General features: G+C 37.7%; 1 protein-coding gene across 1 annotated transcript in view; it reads left to right on the forward strand.

Moving 5' to 3' along the window:
* The window catches only part of LOC145780287 (regulating synaptic membrane exocytosis protein 2-like), a 31,105-nt gene extending 9,636 nt beyond the window's left edge, over window positions 1-21,469 (forward strand). Inside the window, exons 4-29 of the mRNA XM_082591989.1 lie at window positions 1,625-1,748; window positions 2,137-2,334; window positions 2,907-3,141; window positions 3,279-3,928; window positions 4,385-4,459; window positions 4,761-4,855; window positions 5,481-5,620; window positions 9,079-9,230; window positions 9,417-9,530; window positions 10,420-10,490; window positions 12,850-12,978; window positions 13,161-13,355; window positions 13,709-13,885; window positions 14,056-14,179; window positions 14,577-14,755; window positions 15,154-15,473; window positions 15,978-16,084; window positions 16,244-16,383; window positions 16,779-16,945; window positions 17,179-17,287; window positions 17,518-17,656; window positions 18,297-18,420; window positions 18,585-18,687; window positions 19,205-19,295; window positions 19,819-19,964; window positions 20,166-21,469. Of these exons, the coding sequence (XP_082448115.1) occupies window positions 1,625-1,748; window positions 2,137-2,334; window positions 2,907-3,141; window positions 3,279-3,928; window positions 4,385-4,459; window positions 4,761-4,855; window positions 5,481-5,620; window positions 9,079-9,230; window positions 9,417-9,530; window positions 10,420-10,490; window positions 12,850-12,978; window positions 13,161-13,355; window positions 13,709-13,885; window positions 14,056-14,179; window positions 14,577-14,755; window positions 15,154-15,473; window positions 15,978-16,084; window positions 16,244-16,383; window positions 16,779-16,945; window positions 17,179-17,287; window positions 17,518-17,656; window positions 18,297-18,420; window positions 18,585-18,687; window positions 19,205-19,295; window positions 19,819-19,964; window positions 20,166-20,372 (4,311 nt within the window). The 3' untranslated portion in view covers window positions 20,373-21,469. The remainder of the gene's footprint in view (window positions 1-1,624; window positions 1,749-2,136; window positions 2,335-2,906; window positions 3,142-3,278; window positions 3,929-4,384; window positions 4,460-4,760; window positions 4,856-5,480; window positions 5,621-9,078; window positions 9,231-9,416; window positions 9,531-10,419; window positions 10,491-12,849; window positions 12,979-13,160; window positions 13,356-13,708; window positions 13,886-14,055; window positions 14,180-14,576; window positions 14,756-15,153; window positions 15,474-15,977; window positions 16,085-16,243; window positions 16,384-16,778; window positions 16,946-17,178; window positions 17,288-17,517; window positions 17,657-18,296; window positions 18,421-18,584; window positions 18,688-19,204; window positions 19,296-19,818; window positions 19,965-20,165) is intronic.
* Window positions 21,470-21,852: the final 383 nt, after the last annotated feature.

The raw sequence follows: 21,852 nt of genomic DNA on the forward strand, positions 1-21,852 counted from the left end.
TGTATTTTCGAAATATATTTCCCTTGAACACTAATACGCCTGAACAGGCCCTTTGAGAAGTTACATTTGGCCCGGTACCAATGACATTCCCAGGCCTCCAAAACAGGACACCACTAAACGAACGCACGATAGCAAAAATGTACGTAAAATTTTCTTTAAATTTCCACCCCTCCTAGAAGACTTCTGGCCCCTAAATTAATTCCGGGCTCGGGTCTAAAATACCTTCTGTCAACGCTACTGCGCGGGAATAATCAACAAATCGTTTCGTTTTTAATCAAGACTAAGAATTCTGTTTCGAGTAGGTCTAATGTCTACGCTTTGGTCCGAAATTGTTGCCATGAATTGGTTAAAAAACGTTGCCTGCAATGTGTCAGGCGAATGTCACGTTGACCTTGTGGGTGCAAATTACAGTTTGAAGTGGTGCTAAGCCGCTTTTTAAAGGTATGGTATGGAATTTCAAATTAAAAATTGCAGTTTTAGTGAGGCGAGAAATGTTTCGGTTTCTGCATTAACGTTGACTGAACGGTTCTCACAAGTTTCATACTTTAATACGACAGGAGTTGGCAGCCTTGTAGGCTACGTGTTACCAGATATGTTTTAAATGAGCCTTTCCAATAGATGATATCCTGATTATCCTGTGCTCCAAAACTTGTCATTTTGACATCTTCTGCATTTTTACAACGTTTTGCCTTTACTCAACAACTAAATGACGACTTTAAATAGCTGGCTGAAGTCGCATTTTCTTTGTAATGCTGCATGAATACGTGAAAGTGCACAAAATCTTTACAATGGACATTCAGACGGTCTGGTTTCTTGAACCGCTTTTGATGCTTATGTTTGGTTACACAATACTATACAAATAAATTACGGGATTAAAAATTAAAGTGTTTCCTCTTGTGTTTTGCTTTTGAGAACACACATAATATACATTTTGACTTCCTTGCTTTGACAATGTTTTACCAATCATTGATTGATCAACAATGACATAGGCAAATTTGAAAAATTTTATCGCCAATTTTACTTTAAATTATTGATGCTGATCCGTTCTAGCCAAATCAGATGCTGTCTTGATTTTCGGTCTGATTAGGTTAAACTGATGCAAACAAAATGCGTCCATGTAGCGCAGCTTTTCCTTCTTGACACAAAAATCATTGCGTCTTGTTGCCGTTTTAGCAATCACGATCATCCAACTAAAATGTAACTACCGTTACTTCTTTCTGTTTTTATGAAAAACGATATATTTTTCACAAAAATTCTTACTCAAGATTTGATATATTCTAACAATTTGTTGACCGCTTGGAAAATGGAAATGCATGATGAATTATTCTCCACGGCCAACCAGAATACGGCCGAATATGTTGCTATTTGAGAAAATTCCCAAGAGTCTTAATTGTTGTAATCATATTCATGACAAACCTGTCATTTTCCTATTTCCAGAAGTATATATGTAAAATAAACAATATTTGCACCTGGACACTATTTTGGCATGCTCAGTATTAGGTATGATCGTTGAGCACAATTTACGCAATAATAATGTAAGATCTTAGACTTGATACTATTCCAACTGCACCCTGCAGGTATTGTATTCAGACTTTTTTTATCTAAATTTTTATCTTATTTTTAGTTGATGTACGTTTGCAATCTCTGCCGAAAAAAGCAAGAAATCCTCACTAAGACGGGTGCCTGGCATCGAGCTGAACAACGGAGGTCCAACTTTTCCTTACATCTTGAGCCGCTACCTAGTCGTGGTACATGGACTTGGTTTGGAAATATATCTTGTTCTGTTTTGTGGGTTGTGAAGATAAAAGAGATTTTAGATTTTTTAAAGTTGGTTTTAAAGCCAAGGAGTAAGGAATACTTTTTCTTTTCGTGCTACGTTCAAATGTTGCTGTGTTTTAACTTGCCAAGTTATTTCTTGAAATCAAAAGTGAATTTTGAAGTGCATCTTACTCCTTGGTTTGAATCTTTGATGTTTTTGCGTAAGAGGCCACATAATGAATTGTTCAGAACCATTGAGAGAAATTTCAAGCTCTGAAACTTTAGTTCTTCGTCTATTTTTTTAGTCATTTTTTTTCACTTTTGACTTTCACTGTGACAATAGCTTTTTTTAACTTTTAAGTTAATCAAATTTTTCAGATTTAAGAAAAATGACTGGTTCAGCCAGTTTAGCGCAGCTTGACAATGAAAATCTATCAAGCAACTGTAAACCGAAATCGTTGTCCCTCGAACTGAAGAAGAAAGAAAATGAACCACAACTTATAGAAAGTGAGAAATCCTCAGATAGGCCCGCAGTTCCAGTTGCTAGCGAACGAGCTCTTATCAGCACATGCAAAAGTGAGAAAATTCAGTGATACTGCTTGTTTCTTTGTGCAATCTTTTCCTTTATTTGCATTACTTTAAAATCAATTAGGAGTTCTTCTCATCCCCTTTCCCTAGAATGGCTGAAAAATAACATTTCCAACAATTTAGAATGTGGCTTAGAAGCCCAGTGCAAGTCTAAAAATTTTACGCCATTTTGTTATTACTGGGGGAGTTCACGCACTCCCTTAGTACAGGCCTCGCACTTTAGTGGTGAGAGTAGCCCTGGTTAAAACCTCCAGCTTATGAGATTACCTTCGTCTAGTGTACATTCTGTTGCATTGAGCTGCAAGAAGCGATGGTTGACATATCTTTGTTCAAAATAAACATGGGTAATAGGTACTTATCCGTTACCCGTGGGTACTTGCTTACCCATTTCCCAAATATAGGTACTTATAGGCTTAATAGACCGACACAGTTGTTTGCTAATTCACATTGAACTGTTGACGAGCATAGGCAACATTTAGATTCGTATTTTTTGTTTTGTTAATTTCGTACTCTTACGCGTGATATGAGTACGACTGGATGAGTCATTGTTTGACCTTTAGCCGAAGTTCCCGCATGCAATGACACTGTCAGTACCGCGACTCCAGAAGTCCACTCTTCTCGCCCTGATCATGGAGTCCGGAGGTCAAGCTCTCATTCCGATAGGAGGTTGTACAGACAGGAGCACGCAATCTGTGGACGGCAGGAATTCACCTCTCTTTCCCATAGAAATGAGGAAGACACTGCAATCATGCCATCCGATACTGCACGTGATTCAACGACGTTATCTGACGAAGGGTGATGACTGATCTTTATAGTTTTAATCTTTATATGGTTGTTCAAACTCCATTAACAAATAAGAATGTTTTCAAAATTTACTTTTTCCAAAAAACTTGTATACAAAAGTAACAAGTTGTATTGTTACTTTTTCACAGGTTTTCTGATAAAAATCAATCAAGTCATGGAGTGCCCCAAGAAGCAATTTCTGTCTCCAGAGAGACAGCTGATTCCAATTTATTGCCACTTTCAAACGACGTTTCCCTACACCCCAAACAAGTCTGTCAAAATAACAAAGCAGACGCATCAACTCCACTTTTCCATACCAATGATTTTGAGAACAATGTGCCATTAAAAGACAGAGCACACGAATCAGATCTTTCATCCTCAACAAGAAAGTTTAAAAGCACTGTGAATGACCCCTTATTTGCGCCGGTATCAGTTTATGAAAGTCATATCACAACTCCATACGATACACCTCCACGTGCTGTACAACATGCTACACATGGCAAGATAAACGCTACTCAGATGGAAGTCAAAGACTTTGCGTCCACACAAAGTAGTCCTCATTCTCATCCCAACCACGGTAAAAGGAAGCATCACACTGAGACTTTAAAAAACCTTCAAAGTGAAGCAAAGCAAGGCTATCACTCCTCGGAGTTAGGACATCCATCGCCACGCACGCGTCATCTTTCTGAACGCAGAAGCCTCACCGGCAACGAAATGACGTCAGAACTTTCGCGTAGAAATGTCAATCACAGTGCCCTTGCACAAAGACATTCTTGCGACAACTATAGAAATAACCAAGGTAATAAATACGAGACAACAAATTGTTAGTTCATTTTTTGAAACGTTTCGAGAACTTTTATCAATCTTGTTGAACAACCGTTTACTTTTAGTAGTTTTTGTACAGCATATGAACTCTGGTGTTCTGTAGATGAAAGATATCGTAAGATCTTCCTGATGGAGCGGAATAGTTTGTTCTAAATCGCTTTTTTTAATTTTCATTGCAGCGTTCGCATTTCCCTGTACCTCTCGCAGCGTTTCGCTTTTTCATTATTTTTTTGCCGTTATATAGCCCCCTATAAAGTCTGTCGTGGTGATTGACGAAACGTCCGAAATTTAAACGGTTATTATGTTTCAACATCTAGTCACCAGAAGAAGGCAAAACTTATATAATTCGATGCCTGTTGATTAGTCTCATTTCATATTTGATATTGCAGTGCAAGTTTGTTTCACGTTTGTAGTATATTATTGTTTTTAGGCCAACGCCGGTCACATTCTACAGTGAAGAGAGAAACCCGAAAAAGCAGAAGACATGTTTCAGCAAGACCTAAAGGTTTTTTTTGGTTTAAAGTGTCGAAATTCTCTTTTTTTCATTTATATAAAATATACCTTAGAAGGACCAGTCTCTAAAAGGTTGTCAATATTACTGCATTCAATTTTTTTCACTAAATTAGATGCTTTTGTATCTGCTTTACGCGGATCTTCTATTGACTTTACGTTAATCAGGGTTTAAAGTGTCGAAATTCTCTTTTTTTCATTTTTTTTTTATTTGTTTTTTTTTGATGCTTTGATTAAATTTTGGTTTACTTGCCTAAAGATTTGCTTCTAATTTACGTCGCTTGTTATTCTAACAGCTCAGCAAAGCGAAAACGACATACCTGGCCGCACTAATCCCTCTTCTCAACTGTTACATGATCGCCATGGTTTAAGTTCAAGCTGCATGAATATGGTTAGTAGCTACTGTATTCATTATTCTGAAATTTTTTGAGTGAGGGAGAATTTTCTTCGTGCACAAACATTACGTGTTGTCTTCAGTAGTACGATCATGAAACACAAATGTTGTGAAACGTTGTGTTGTGAAATGTTGTGAAACAAATGTTGCGAGCCCTAGATTAAGCGGAACTTCCCCTATCCTTGCTTTGATCTCGATTTCATATGCATTCTGACCTGACTTCATCAAGCGGACTATTATTTTCGGTGCCGTCTTGCATAGTTTAACATTTTGCATCCACTGATCTTTTTGCCGTATTCTTGCGCTCTTGCTTCCATAAATGAATGTATTGAAATAGAGCGATGTCCATTTCCCAGTTGCTTGTCAATCATAGTTTACCGTAAATTTTCTTCTGGCTTTATTCCCGTTTCAAGTAGGAACATCGGTGCAAATTAGAGGACACCACATCTTCTTTGAAACATCATCAAATTGCTATAACTTGAGCTGTTGCATTCAAATTTTGTTGCATTCAATAGCTGAGCTATTGCATTCAAAATGATCATGAAACACAAACACAAATGTTGTTTGGCGATTTTTTTTCATGCTTGTTTCATGTTTTTTTCTACTCAATAATTATTTTTAGTGCAGCGCTAATTGCCCTTCCATGATCATGTTTGATGACGTGCCGTCATGCTTGGTTGATTCTCATGACAAGTCAGATTCATATTGCCATACTGACGTCGACGGTAGAAACATTTGCTGCAGTGACTTGGATTTACCAAGGTAATCTACTATGGGTGCAAAGTGATTGCCTGTCTTCTGTAGCTTGTGCCGCTTCATATAGAATTGGCTGTCTTCACCAGTTTAACGTTTTGATTGCATGACGTTCCTTTTGCCCTTTTGTTTCAGATTTTGTTCACGTTGTATCACCACTTTTTCTTCTGTCCCCTCTTGATATTTTTGTGTGAAAATTTATTTTTTCCGGAAGAGTGATGGTTGATGGTTCTTTCCTTGACGTAGAACTTCTGAAACAAAATGTCTTTTTTCAGCAACAAAAAAATTTGAAGTGACATGTTTTTAACTATTAACCCATTTGTGCCGAAAGTGAAAGTAAGGTAAACCGGGGCGTGTTGTCACAGGTTTGGGGTTTTTCGATTTGTGTTTTTGCTATATACAATGCAAGTGATTTGGTTATATCATTCGTACGCTGTCCACTTACACTTCCTTTTGCCACTAGTTAAACATTTTAACCGCAAGAGGATTTCAAGAAAATCAAATTTTTGTGAAAAAAAAAAATTGTGACTGTTCTTTTGCACGTTTGCAGTAACTTAAAACCTGCTAACCAGTGCCGCATCAAGTCCATTTGGGGCCCCCGCCCAAATTCTAGTAAAGGGCCCTCTTAAAATTATGTTAAATATTTACGGTTTGAAATCCTAAAATGTACTTTTTAGCACTTTGGCGTTACGTTTTTACTAAAGTTAATAGAAAAGTCGGTAAATTAAACAGAATTCAAAGAAAAGGCTTGTGTTGATGGGGGTGAAGTCTCCAGTTTTTGAAATTTTTTGAAAGGTTTCAATAAAATTTATTAATATTCTTGCATTAAACTTGTACGTCGGGGCGTGTTGTCACAGCTGTGACAACTCGCCCCGACGTACGCAGTCAGACAAAAGTTTTAATGGCGGCTAGAAAAGGCACGCTATTAACTTCTAAAGTGTCAGCTAAACTCCTAACATAATAAGCTATAAAACTGATTTCATACTTGCGGTCAGACTGCTCTTACGAAAGCGTCACACAATTTTGAAAAGTTAGTGAAATTTACATCGATGACCAAATTTTTGATAATGATTTCATTTAAGCTAAACCTGCTGTCTTTTCTTGACTTTGCTAACCTCAAAATGAAGGTGACTCTTAACGAAGCACGTGCTACAAATATAGACTCGAAGCAGTCATTCCAAGTACAAAAAAAATTGCTGTGACAACACGCCTCTTGTGACTACACGCCCCGGTTTGCCTTACTTAAAATTTTTTTTTGAAAATTTAAATATTGCATAATCATGACCTAAAAAACATTTCACAATTAATTTTTTCTTAATTATGTTAGTACCGATAGAGAAAAAGACCGTCCTACATATAGGACGCTAGGCAAATCCGCTATCAAGTTTCTTGTGCGTAATGCGTAGGCCTAATCGTTATCGCTCAAAGTAATAAATGGGAAATGTCTTGTCATCGAGCATTTTATTGAAATGAAAGTTCACAAAATACGAAGATGAAAAGTAGCAAAGCAACACATCACTGAAACAAGTCATTGGGAAATATGATATTGCTTGAAGCATTTGACATGCAGACCGACATCATATTTTTCGCATCTTGTAGTAGTTATTGCATGGCAATAGGCGCATCGAGTTTGTTTGTCCTGGGCTAGCACCCAATGCTCATAACCTAGGCATCGTAACGTACATCGGATAAAACCTTTTGTGGTCTGTCCCGCTTTCCTTGTTGAGGTGGCTTTCGATGTTATGACAAGTATATTCTGGCAATATAGCCTATCTTCGAAAAGAAAGCAAATCCATTGAATTGCCTCTATTGCAAATTTCTTGCAGTTGCCATGCATTGTTCACAGAAATATCGAGCATGTATGAAATCAAGCACGAATAACATTTTTTACCTCTCATTGTGATGCGATAGTTCGATATGTTCTGGTCCATTTTATCAACGTTCCCCCCATATGTTCGTTATAGAGCTTGATCAATCAAGGTTGTTCAATTTGCACACGCTTCTTTTCAGAGGATGAATATCGAGAAGCTTTAGAAGTTGGGTAAACTCCAGCCGCATTCGAGCATAAATTTACCATACTGTTGTCATTCCAATTGCAAACCAGCACGCCGTTGTCGGTATCGGTTCTAAAATCGAACTTGTCTCTTCCTTGTTTTTTTAGAGCATCTTTAGCGATCAGCGGACATTTTTCGGTGATGTTTTCACGAATTGTAGCTGTTGCTTTCACTAATTTTGTCCTCCAACGTCGTAGCCAATTTCACACTACTGAAAAAGTTGTCGTAGCACAAGTGGAAAAACTTTCTGCCGCAGCTGGCGAGGACATCAGCAAAATTGTTGACAAGGTTTCCTCCAAGGCCTAAACTACTTCGTACTTACCAGACCCTTACTTACTTCGCTTACGTCACGATGCGCATGTAAAAACGCCAAGAGAAAACTAAAAATTTATCAAAAAATTTCAGTAAATTACGATAAATATGTTATTGTTCTAAAAACAAACACAACTACTTTGTTATACAGCGTAGAAATCGTAGGGAATCGCTGTTTGATACCGCTTGATGCGTGGACATTGATTTCCGCTTTGCCTAGCGACCTATACATAGGACACTAATCTTTTGAACCAATTTTCTCACAAATTTTGCTGCCAATTAAATTTAAACATTTGCTGTAAAATATGTTGATACATAACGAATAAAGACAATGACAAATATTTTTGGAAGCTTGTTTGCATATGCGGATTTATTATCATAATTCGACATGCACCTTCAAAATTTCAGACTTAGCAAAATCGGGAAAATTGAAAATGATGTCAAGCCTCAACCAAAAAAGCAATTTTTGAAAAAAGTGGTGATATATGCTGCAAAAATACTCATAAATGTATTTTGACTTCGTCTAAATCTAAAAACTGAACGTGCGAAGAAAATTTTTAATTTGAGTAGGTGTCCTACATGTAGGACGCTAGGCATAAATGGGTTAATTTAATCATGTCACTGAAGATTGTTTTATTCCCCCCAGCTAATCGAAAACTCATTTCAAATAAATGTGTTTTGAAAAAAAAAAGATCTAAAATTTAATCACTAAGGTTAATAAGATTTCCTGTGATGTGGCGGTTTCTCTGCGTTTTTAAACTTGTATAAAAGAAGTTGTTTGAAAAGTATCTTGCTTCGAAAACGAAAAAAAAACTTCTGTCAGGAGAAAGATCAGCTGCGAGCTGTGCAGTTTTGCCTTGCAGCTACTGTCTTTGAATGATTAATTTAAGCGTATGTTTTCAGTACAATTTTATTCCCCCTGCAGTATTCGAAATCCTTATTAAACGTTTCACATTAAATTCTCAGTAGAATATAATCTTTGCCTGAGGTGTCAAGTAGTGCTTGTGGAGTTTTTAATGTAACGAACAAGATTAAAACTGCCTCATGGACATCGCAACAATGCTATATTACATCAGAATTCTTGTTGTTTTTTTTTTGCAGATCTTTCTGCAATTATCCTTCAGAATGCCCAGCATACTCGACTGCTGGTCATGCAAAGCGTTGTTCGCCCAGCAGAAGCCAAAGCAAGTCAAAACATAATCCAGGTCATCAGGTCCTCGCCTCAAAAAATCAACGACATAAAAGCAGAACCGGTAAATATGTTGATGTGACGTCATCATCTGATCAGGCGTTTGCATGAAACCTTTTGATTTGCGTACGTATTTTCAACCAGATCCACAGTGCTGGTTGGCGAGTTAACTCGTTGTATCTAACTTAGTCTTGTAGTTCCTTCTCCTCATGATTTTGCTTTCTGGGTTGACAGACATTCTTTTGTGCAGGCAAACACCCGATAAGAAAATCCTCTGTGAGCAGCACAGACGACGAGATACATTCTTCACCCGATTATTCCAGTTGCGAAGAATCCGAAAAAAAACTTAGTCTTTGTCGAGGAGGTTTGTTGTTGCCAACTTCCTGGTCAGCCAAGCAGTCCCTTTTTACGTTGATTCAACGTCTGCAAACGTTGAACCAAAGCGAAAAGGGACCCATTTACTGACTGGGTGAACACTTAAACTGTTGAGAGCAACATCGTCCCAGACAACAACTCAGTCTTGTTTTTACATTAATTCAACGTTTGCAGACCTTGAATCAATGTGAAAAACAACTGATTTGCTGTCTGGGGTAATGGCTGCAAAACACGCCATAAGCATAAAACACGCCATGAAAAGCATTTTTGTGTTTCTGCCTGCACGAGACATATATTTTTTTGTTAAAATTGTCCAACGACATTGTTTTGTCTCGTATATTCATGTCTTTTTTGAAATGCTATTAATCAATAAGTATTGATCTGCACAGCGTATGTGGCTTCGACATAGCCCACTATTGGATCTGTGCTGTCTACATCAAATGCAAAGGGTGGTTGAAATTGCATTAGTCCGATTGTATTAAATGTTAATCAAGTAATGGACGAATCATTTGTTTCGTTCGTGCATTATCTCCATGACAACGATAAATTACGTTTGCGTCATTCTTCGTTTCAATGTTTTCCCGTTTGTTGATGAAATTAAGTGCGAGCAAACCCCAATTTCCGTCCCCGGAAGCAAAAGTTGTCTTTTCCACACGGTATCAACTCCGCTAGACGTTGAAACGATGCGAAAAGACGAATTTTGCTGGCTAGGATGTTTTTTACGACAGTCTTTCGACTACCCCCTGAGTCATAAAATTTTCATAAGGAAAACAAACAATTGCAAAGCTTCTGTGCAGCGTGTATTCTGATCAAACTTTGTAATGTCTTCAAAGATTAAGTTGATCATTTTGTTTATGTTTAATTTGTTCCCTTTTCAGACAATCCTGTTTTATTCAAAAGCACTGAAAGTGGTTATTGTTCAAGTTGCGTAAACCAACGTAGCGACAAGGTAAGCAACGATAAAATTTTGATACACCGGTAACAGGAAGCAGTGTGTGTACCTTGCCTGGTTCAATCGCTTGAACTTGTTTTCGCCTTTTTTCACTTAAAAACAAACAAAACATTATGGTGCCAAAGACGCCATGCGCACATCAACTTGCTTACAATTTCTCTGAATTTGCTTGCTTTGTTAAATGTATTTGTAGCATGCCCAGCTGCACAGCAACAAGTAATCAATTATTCTTTTGCCTATAAGTCAAATTAGTGAAAAAAATCGCGACCATTGAATGATAACAATAAAGTTCCTAGAATCAGGTTTACCGTTGTTGCATGTCACTATGGCTAGTTTTTGACCTTTAACGTTTGTGAGAAAACCCTAATGTTATAGCATCGTCGAATAAACTTAACATTCAGTTTATCTTTTTATAGTTGATCGTACCAAATTCGCACTTGCGAACGGCAACGACATATACCTGAACAAAGTGACACAATTGAAAGCATTCTTCGGCTGGTGTTTACGTTTTTTTTCTTGTTTTTTATGGACGAAAAATTTGCCCTTTGCCTTCGTGATTAATTGCTACCCTGCTCTTTAAACGACAACACTGAAAAGTACACATCATTAGGTCTACACATTCTCACGTTAATGAACGATGTAATGCATAACAGTGACTCAGCCGTTGAATCAGCAAACATAACATTTTCTCGATATGGTTTCCTAACTGGCAAAATCCGTCCGTTTTACATTCATTCAACGTCTGCAGACGTTAAATCAATGTAAAACAGATGGGTTTTGCCAACTAGGTTAAAGCCAAGTTTTACCTTGAGGCGTTGGTTAGTTGGACCATGTTGCCAAACTGCGAGTATCGTTGGCATTTCGCGAGATAGAAATCAGCTAAAAGCTATTTATCAATTTTCTTCTGAGTCCTTGCTTAAATATTAATGCGATGACCCTGCACCTGCTACTCATTTGCTTTTTCAATGCTATTGCCAGTACAGACTCATCACGCAGTACCTTTCGTGCTTTGTCATATATTTCTTAAACCGCTTTCAATTGTTAATGGCTTTCAATTTTTAATGGTTTTCAAACCAACACTTTGCGCAGTTGCGCTTTAGGATTTTCCAATTCACTTAATTCTTTGTCTTTAAACAATTTTTCCCAAAGGTCTTTCACACTGAGTTCTTTTCTCACAGGTTTCACCTGTTGCCAAAAAAGAAAGCCTAAAATTTATAGCCAAAGAATAGTATCACTATTGCGTTTATTTTTGTCGCTTTGTAGCAGCCTAAGTTTTTAACGACTTAACTTTTATCAATTTTGTCTCATATGATATTATCCAACTTCGCAAAAAAATAACGAAGTCGCTATCGTTTTTTTTAGCATAATAATCCATGTCCACCTGGAAAGTGGAGATGCGGCCTGATTTGTCACAGTTTGCGAATTTTGATTACAGCTACTGCTAGTGTTTGATTGACATTTTCTGAGATTTTTTTTACTTTTTGCTGTCTCCTAATGTATAAAAGCTTTTTTTGCCTTGGGGAAACAGTAGCAAATGAGAAAAAGTAAGTTGAAAAACGCTGAATCAGACTGTTATTGAAAAATTAACAGTCTGACTAAAATCTTCGAAATCAAATTTTCTTTGTTTTTCAACATGTGAGGATGTTAAAACCTATTGTGTCATCTGGGGAAAACAGTACAGAAAGCGTAAAAATATAATTTCTAGAAAAATTTATTTAAGCATTCGCCCAAAGTCAGCAAAATCTTGAAATTTCTGCTAAATGTGACAAATCAGGCCGTATTCATAGATAGCCATGCATAATCCTATCTGGAATCGAACTGAGGTCTGTGATACAGTGACGGATCAGTCGCCTACCGAGCTGGTGTTTCAATTCAACTTGAAGTAGAATGGCAACTAACGTACAAGACATAACCACAAAGGAAACCTTAAGACTTTAAATGGAAAGTGCCACTTGAAAAGATCAACATAATGTTGAAACGACGTATAACGGATGCACAAGTAATCTCATGGCTCGCATCAATGAAAGAAAAAAGATCATCAAGCAATTGCGCAAGAAACTAGAGTTCATGGAAAAGATGTTACGAAATTTCAGTTAAACTGTGTAGTTTGTGGAACAGATGAAGGATAGAACGGTGAATCTGTTGCTTTCTTTTTTTATTCAAACTTAAGCCGGTTGGTACCGATTTGAATCAAATGCATGGGAAGGCAAGGAAGCTAATCCTCGTGTCCACTTTTAAGCTGCAAAGCTTAAGATAAACAGACTAGCTTAGTAATTAACAAACTTAGTACATTTATTATTATTTTTAACATGAGACCTATGGTGAAGTAGAAGCTACATATGACGTTACTTTACAGCAGTTTGTATCATGGCAACCTTCCACTGACGGTACGTGTATGGTTGGACAAATGGTCTTGAATAAAAGCGGGAACGCACCTAACAAGGACCCATCTAACCCTTCTCCTAATGTTAAACTAGGTATAAAGGTAAGACGGGTATAGTATACTGTAATAAAAACTGTCGTTCAAAATTTAGACCTTTTCTTATAAAAATTTCTATTTTGGAAATTTAATGCAAAACCTGAATTTATTTTTAGTTTTTCTTCAAAACGAAACACAGCACGAAGTTGTTCATAAACGACAATAAATCAGCTTTACTGATGGCTTAGGTGACTGGAGGAAAACTGAACAGCGTTGGCGAGTTGGCTGCCTACGTAGCTGAAGTGAAGAGTGATAGCATCGCGGATGCTGTTGGTCGGATCAGAGTGGGAGATGAAATTTTGAAGTGGAATGATCATAAACTGCGGGGCGCATCGTACCAAGATGTTTGTAAAGTTATATCGGAATCAAAAGACAGAGAAATGGTACGTGCTTTAGTTTGTTTAGTTCAAAGAAGAAAAAACTTGAAAACACGTCTTAGTCGATGTATTGTAGCTATAAGTAAAAACGCCACAGATATATTAAACTGCGGGTTAAACTTTGAAGGGCTTTCCCAGGTGGAGAATGGATATTCTTATATTCAATCCATTTCAGTAAATATTGTAATCATGCTTCATTGGTCAAGTCATGTATAGCCTACTGTACATTTATCATCATCGCTCTTTTATGCTTTTTCCATCAACCATTGTTTGTGCCTGGTTGTAACAAAAATGTTCGTTTCATTATGTAAATTTTATTCAATCCCACGATCACATATTTTATGCATGTTACTTTTCAGGTCAGGCTGATAGTGATTCGGCCAATCAGCGATTCTCGCCATATTTTTGAAACTCGTTACCCCCACCCTGTGACCGAATCTACAAGCGATATTACGATCATGACTAAAGCTGGATCGCTTCAGCCAAGAGCTTTCCATTCAATCTCTCAACAAACGGCATACCATGGGAAGTTACTGGTAGGTGCGCTTGCAGAGTCAGACAAGCATTGGAAGTAATTGTGAACTAAAATTGCTGAGATATAGTGTTAAATACAAACTGGATTTGTAACGTTTTCTTCTTAAACTCAGTGATAAAATCAAGCTTGTGTATTATTTTCTTGTTTTAAAACTAGTATGTTTGCGTGCAGATTAGCATATGGCATGACGACAGTACGCGTCATCTATACATCACTGTCTTGCGGGCTAATGAACTTCCATTGAGACCAGGAGGAATTACGAGAAGTCTTTTCATTAAAACGTATCTTTTACCTGGTAAGTTTTATCATTTGGACAGGTAAATGGCTGCTTGAGGGAATGAAAACCTCCCAAAGTTTTTGTTGTTAATCGCGATGTTTTAATCGAAAAGGAATTGTACTTTCATGGATTTAGAGCTAAATTGTATTCCTTTCATTGCATTTTGAGAAGGGACAATCGTCTTGAGAATATCCTCATCGAATCTGGAATCTGGACCTGTCTACAACTGCAATAACATTAAAGGATCCGTTTTTTTAAGCAAACAAAGTAACATGGTTTTAGTTGTTATTGGGTTCATATCCTGACAACTCTCTATTTATTGCAGCATGTTGGCAAAACTTTGTTTTATTCTGTGAATTTAAATTCTGTTGTAAAAAACACGTAATATCTCGTGCAACTGTGCACTCTGGTTTAGATCGAAGCGAGTCGTCAATGAAACAAACAAAGATTGCCAAGAAAAGCATCCATCCCACTTGGAACCAGTCATTGGTGTACGAAAGCATCAAAAAGCAGGATCTGGACGCCACGACGTTGGAAGTTACCATGTGGGATTTTGATCGTTCGGCTGAGAACAACTGTTGGTTTTTGGGTGAAGTAAGTTTTTTTTTATATGTTACGTACTAGATTTGATATCGTATTGAAAGGTGATGGCTGTGTGTATTTTATTGATATTCAACATTCAGTGATGAGATTTTACTCCATGATGAACAACAGCTATATAAGCATAGGTAAAATGTGTAATTTTGCTATTGTGGTGTTTGAAAATGAAATCAGTTGAGAAGTATTCAAAAGTTTTTTGCTGTAAACGGGTTCTTAATTATGGTTTTACTGTTTTTTTTTAATGTTATATAGATGATTAATTGTTTATGTGTATGAACAAACAATAATAATACTGCATGCGATATTGGTGATATACTGTACTTTCAACATATCAAGTTATATGAAGCGAAAACCTTGCTGACTTTTTCACCACAGATTTTATTTTCACTCAGGTATTGATTGATTTGGGCTTGGCCAGAGTGGATGACGTGCCTCAGTGGTACAAGCTCATGCCTGCCGGAAAAACCTTAAATCAAGCTGTTGATTCAGCTGACAAACTCGGCATTCTCCCAGACCAACGTTGTTGTCGTGAAAATACAGCCCAGAGCAATTTTCATGAAGGACTAGATTCTATTCCACCACAGCCTGCAACATCGTCGTACAAAGGCAATTGTGAACAACGGGATTTTGAAGATCGGAATAGTTTGAGGCGACACCAGAAAGAAGCGGTCAATTTTGCGAAGCCCGAGCACGCCTGTTTAAAAGTTTGTCGGTAATTGAACCGTTTTTCAGTCTTAAAACTTTTTTAACCGAATTAGCTAAAGAGACGTTGAGATAAAGGAGTCAGTTATCGTGGCCACCGTTAGGTAAAGCTCGCTCTTGACCAGGGCCGGATTTAGCTGATGGGGGGCCCGGGGCACTTTTAGATCGGGGGTCCCCGTGCAAAAAATTTTTGCGCCTATGGCGCGAAAAACCATCTCTACGTCTACAGTAGCATCAGTCCAGTACTGCACAGCATTTTACAGAAACTTTAAAGGCCAAAAGGAAAAAAAATAGCACAAAATCACCTTTTTTTCCGCATAGGGGAGCCCTTCAAAAGTCGGGGGGCCCGGGGCAACTGCCCTTTCTGCCCCCCCCCTAAATCCGGGCCTGCTCTTGACTGATTTCGAATCTAGATTCTTTTAAGTATCGGCCACACTCTTTTGCAGCCAAACCCATTTTTGTAATAAAAGTATTGAAATTACAATTTACAACCAAATTTGTTTGCGATTTGTAGCACAGAGCCAAAAAGTAACCTTCACAAGCGAGCGGAAAAACCTGCCGGCTACAACGACACACTCCTACACTCCGCCTTATTCACGGTGCAAAGCAACTCACGCCCAGGTAAATACGTAGCTAAAATGGATATACAATGTACTCTTATGCTCCATACAGTTAGTTTTGTACAACGGTTTTTAGTTTTCACGACTTAGCTTGACATTTCATACGATAAAACAAAGTCACTTTCAATCTGAACAGAATGACAATGTATAAGCATTGCAGATGTGGCTGAAGAAAGTAGACTCTTCTCCAATACCTCTCCCCATGGATTCCTTGAGCCTGACAGTTCATTTCATTCCAAGTCAGAGGCTAAACATGTTGAATACAAGGAGAAGAAACTCGGTCGCCATCCCACACCTCAGGTATTCAAAGTAGCGCGTAATTCATCCACCCATATGGCTTGAAAGATGAACATTCTTTGCAAATAGAAACGATTGCATTTACCAACGAAGGTTCAACTCGAATATGCTTCAGCGGTGCACTTCAAAAACAGTTTACCTGTAGACCGTGTACGAAGATCGTTTTCTGTTAATGGAAGAGTGGAAGCAGTTTAGATAGCATTACTCCGTTTAACACGCACACTACGTTTGCTAATTTGGTGATCGTGTGTTCACAGAATCGTTTTGTCATTTTTAAGAAGTGCCCACTACTCGTCGATCCATGCGCAAATGTTTCATTTAAAAAATGTCATGAAGAAAGTGAACTATCAAACAAATTGTTTCAAAACTTTTCCTTATCAATCCAGTTGTTATTGCAGACGAAAGCACTCGATACTTCATCGCAGAAGACCAATATTGGGAGCTCTGAAACGCCGTCGACGTCATCCAGTCTCGTCGAATCAAAGAGCAGGATGCTGAATAAAAACACAAAGCAACCGGGACAGAACAGTAGCGGTGTCGGCAGAGACAGAATACGAACACGAAGGTTTTAACATAGTATTCAAAAACGAATATATTTGTTTTTAATCGGTTTCTTTTCTATTCCCACCGTAGATGTTGATATTATCACAGGCGTGCTCAGTTTTCACACGAAAATTAATGTTGATTTAATGTAAGTTGATAAAATTATGACATGATCCAACCAGAAATGGAAATACTTTTGTCTTCCGCCCCATTCGTTCATGAAAAGGAGGTGAATATGACTTTCCTGTGTTTCAGTGCCGAGAACGTAAAACGCAATGACGGCTCGACCACGAGCGGCCGACATGTCGATGACACGTTGTCAAAAAGTGTCAGTCTCGGGGCGAATCTGGAATCACAAAAAAAGGTTACAGACTGCTCAATAGTGCTCATGCGAAGCTAACTGCTCATACAGCAAAGTCCGTCATTTTTACATTGATTCAACGTCTGCAGACATTGATAGACATAAAAATGACGGATTTTCCTGTGTGGGTAGTTGTTAGGTCTTACATACTTTTTCATGCATTCAAGACTCGCGATTACAAAAACAAATAAATATTTGTGACGCAAATATCCCCTTATTTTCTCTAATTGCAGACGAAAAGTTTTGCTGTAAAACGGTCTTCACTGAACGCGAAAAACAGTTCATCCTCTGATCGAAACAGGAAATTTTTCCCCCATAAGCTCACCAACTTGGTTGGATTGAAAAGCAAAAGCCAAAGCAGCAGTACGCTTGGTGTGTAGAATTTTAAATGTTTTTCGTCCTAGGTGTCTCCTGTAGACAGTCACACTGCATTATCTTCTATGTAAAATTTGTGTGAAGCATTATTGTTTTTTTTTTGTCCTAAATGGCATTCATAGACAAATTGTATGTTCTATGTGTGGATCGTCATGTGCAAAAGTAGAGATCTGATGTTTATTGGTCTTATCAGTGGGGTTGCACGTGGATGCTGCTTTTTTAGTTTATCGAAATCAGCAGTGGGCATGATCTTGATCGTCAAGATCACCTAAATTGGTGAACTTGCCTATCTCTGATCTGAATAAGAACACTATTCTAAGGACGTATAATAGTGATCAGATGCAGGGCGGTTTCTATGTTTGACATTGCAGTGAAAATAATAGCTCACGACTAACTTTTATGATTGTTTAAAAGTTTTCAAACACTCTCAAGGAGTGTTATGTTGAAGAAAAGCAAGAATTTGTCAAAATTGCACTACATTTGCATAATCCACAATATAGGAGCAAAGTGATTGGAACGCTTGGTCAATCAAATCAAAAGAGAAAGAACCCGAAGTGTAGATACTAAACTCATGTTTCGAAACTTTTGCTGAACATGAGTTTAGTATCTATAACTCTTATGCAAATATTTGTAACAGATGGAAAAAAGCAACTCGTTTTAACAAGATGTTCAGAATTTGGCATCCACCCCACTTTGCAGAGGGACAGCAGCAGGGAGTCAGCATCTGGTTCAGCACAAAGCTTGGCATCGGACAGCTCTGCGTATGTGAGCTTCTTATTTTGATCACCTATTTTCATGAGAGCATCATTAAGCTTATCCCATGATCTGTAAGATACTAAGGTTCCATAGCGTAAAAAAGTAGGTTTCATGTTAGCGAGCAGACATTAAATCATCGAGATTTTAATGTTTCTTACAATCGACGCAGACGATCTGTAGACAAGACATTGAAAGAATTCGTCGGAGACTTGGGTGCTGGACAGATAGCAGGTCGTCAGGCGCTCACTGCCAGCTCGCTTGGTGACATAAAGGTAAGTTGAGAAATGTACAGTGTAAAAATTAACAAGACTGTTTTTTCTTTGTGTCATCTTCTTTTGCTAGTTGAAATTAATTGTGCTTTTTGATGGACGCATAATATTAGCCTAATTTCAAATTTTGCGTATGGTTGATTTTCTGTATTTTTGTTTGTAATGTCTGAATTTTCTGGATTGAATTGTTTTCTTTTGTCTAACGAGTTCGATTTTCCAAAGCAGTGTTTCACAGTCTGTGTCTATGACCAATGGTTTATTGTGAAACAATCTGTAAAAATGCAATTTTGGAGATGCTTAACTCCAATCTGCTAAGATTAGCTATAAAGAGTTCAATACTTGTGATCAAAAATAGTCGATTGCCGTATTTCTACAGCAAATAACATCGCGCTTCTCCAAATCTGATTTTGAGATCCCTGCACAGCAACTTTTCATAATTCCGTCTCTCAGTTTTCTTTGCTTGTTTAATCTAACAACATATCACCCTTTTCACGTACAAATAATGTTCAACATATTTCAGTTGGGTATACGTCAGACCGTGGCAGGGCTGCAGGTTGAAATTATGCGAGCAAGAGGCCTTGTGCTTAAACCGAACGCCAAGGCATTACCTGGTAACTATCTGTTATTCTGTTTCATGTTTGGCATCATTTATGGCATCTTTTTGATTTGATGGATACTTCTTTTTACAATTTAAAAGATGCTTTTCTTTCAAGACCAGCGTTAGTAGACCACTATGAAAAAAATATAGCCTACATTTCTTGTCTTAATAAGTGGTTTGACGTTAAAAATTAATTTGATTTAAAAGCAGCAAAGAGTTAAATCTCATTTGAGTTAGTTTTTTGCTAGTATTCTATTCATATTTTTGTCTTAATAAGTGGTTTGACGTTAAAAATTAATTTGATTTAAAAGCAGCAAAGAGTTAAATCTCATTTGAGTTAGTTTTTTGCTAGTATTCTATTCATATTTTTTTACGTAAAAAGTAAATAAATTTGTATAACCATGGCGTCTTGTCGTACATGCACCTATCATTACTACCTACGTCAGTCGTACCAACTTATCTTACACAAAATTGTTGTTTTTTTGATGACACTTTTAGGCAGATGTAAAGACTTCAATCTAGTAATATACTTTCAGCCATTCTTGCAAAAGTCTATTTGATGTGCGAGATGCAATGCAACGCAAAGCGGAAGACTAAAGTTGTGCAGGTTCCTCGATCGCTCAATCCTCGTTTTGATCAGACTATCAATTTTGAACCAAATTTATACGGGAACAGTTTACAGGTAGCCCTACGCCCTACGGCTTGACATTTTTTCTTTTGCTGGTAGCTACAGTAGCCTACTACTATTGTTGTGGCAAGCAGTTCAATTGAGTTTATATTATTTTTAGCCATCACAGCGAAAACAATACATGCTAACACGGGTGAGGTGTACAAAAGTAGAAGCGATAAAATGTGAACGTTAAAACGTGCTTATTTTTCTTAGGTGATTATTTGGGGTGACTACGGTAGGCTGGATTCCAAAGTTTTTATGGGAATAGTCCAAATCAAGTTGATATGTGACGATTCTAACGACCAAGTTGGTTGGTACAAGCTGTTCCCCACAAGTTCCATTGTAGAAACATCCTTGTTTGACAACCAAACTGGATCCAAAACTTCATTGGAAAGCGATGGCAGCAGCTTGCGTGGTTGAAACGCGTCATTTATCTTTCTGAGCTCAGCAGTGTTTCCAAATCAAGAAATGGTTTTATGGCGATTGGCAGTTCGCCGATGCTCTGGATCAAGAAAAAGAGAAAGTCAGAACGAAGGAGATTATACTTTCCAGTCTATGATTATGTTAAACTCACAAAGGTTGGTACGTGTGGTCCAGTGTTTGATGACACAGCCTACCTGCGTAGTTGGCCATCAATACTGTGATATTGATGTCACTACATTCATGTATGCGGTTGTTAGAATGTCTCCAATCAAAGACAATCGGAAATTAGCTGCTAAAGTTTTCTTATTGTTGACTGCTTCTATGTATTTACGTTGCTTTAAGATTTGTTTTTCTATTAGCCTAATGCGAATATTCCAAAATTTCCTGGCTTGTAAATTTCATAGTATTTTCCAGTTTCTCTTTGCGAATAGTGTAGCCTAGTAGGCCGAATGCAGTAACAGGCATTAAAATAGCAATGCAATGTGATGGTAAGCAGTTAGTTGGCCACAACACGATTTTTTTTCGAATTATGCATTTAACTGAACAAACAGTGTTCGATGTTCATTGTATCTATGAGCTGCAACAGGTTATAATGGGTATGGGTACTGTACAATAGTTTGTATTAGCAATTTAACAGTGTCATATTACAATTTCAGTTGAGCATGATTTTTGCGTGTTTTTCTAAAACAGTTCTCAGAATTAACTTCCTCCTTGTGAAGCAACGCCAACCTCTTCATTTTAATTTTGTTTTGTCCCTACTCATGGGATTGGCCGTTTTTTCCTTGCTGCTATTGTCCATTTCATTCTGTCCATCGCATCTTCTTCCTTTAGTACGACCTTGTCCGCCTCATTTCTCACCTGTCCTTTACATAGCCTACTCTTTTTTGGACGTCCCTGTTTTTTCGTTTCATCTACTTTCAAAGTATTTTCAATAGCCTACCTTTTGCAGAAAACTTCCTTCCTCCGTATCACATGCCCATACCATCTTACTTTATTTGCCCTTGCAAGTTGATCTGCAATCACCCTCATCTCTAGCTAACCCATCAGCTCAATTTTTTACATTAGCTTCTCCTAAATACATGAAGGGATGAATAAAACAGCTAAGACACTTGTGTGCTTTGTGTGACTCATTCAAATGCGTGCCGTTTGTAGGCCTACTGCGTTAAGTTTTGCGGTGTGGGCACTACAGGCAGGCTAAAAGTGTATTGAATAGGTGAGTTGCTAAACAAATTTGAGAATCATTAGTGCAGCCCCGATATGTGTAAGCTAATTTCGATGGTGCACCTATGCTTAAAATTAAGAACGTAGAAAATTTGTCTGTGGAATTGAAATTGTTCAGGCCATCAAAAGCCTTATAGCCTGCATAATAAAGCATAGGCTGCGCTATTGTGAAACTACAGCGGCGATATGTTTCAAACTGTTTCATAAATATAGTAATTTTAACATAAGAACAAGTTTTTCAACAAAACATCGCTAG

This window comes from Aplidium turbinatum, chromosome 11 (assembly GCF_918807975.1).
Source record: "Aplidium turbinatum chromosome 11, kaAplTurb1.1, whole genome shotgun sequence".
Classification (NCBI taxonomy): Eukaryota; Metazoa; Chordata; class Ascidiacea; order Aplousobranchia; family Polyclinidae; genus Aplidium; species Aplidium turbinatum.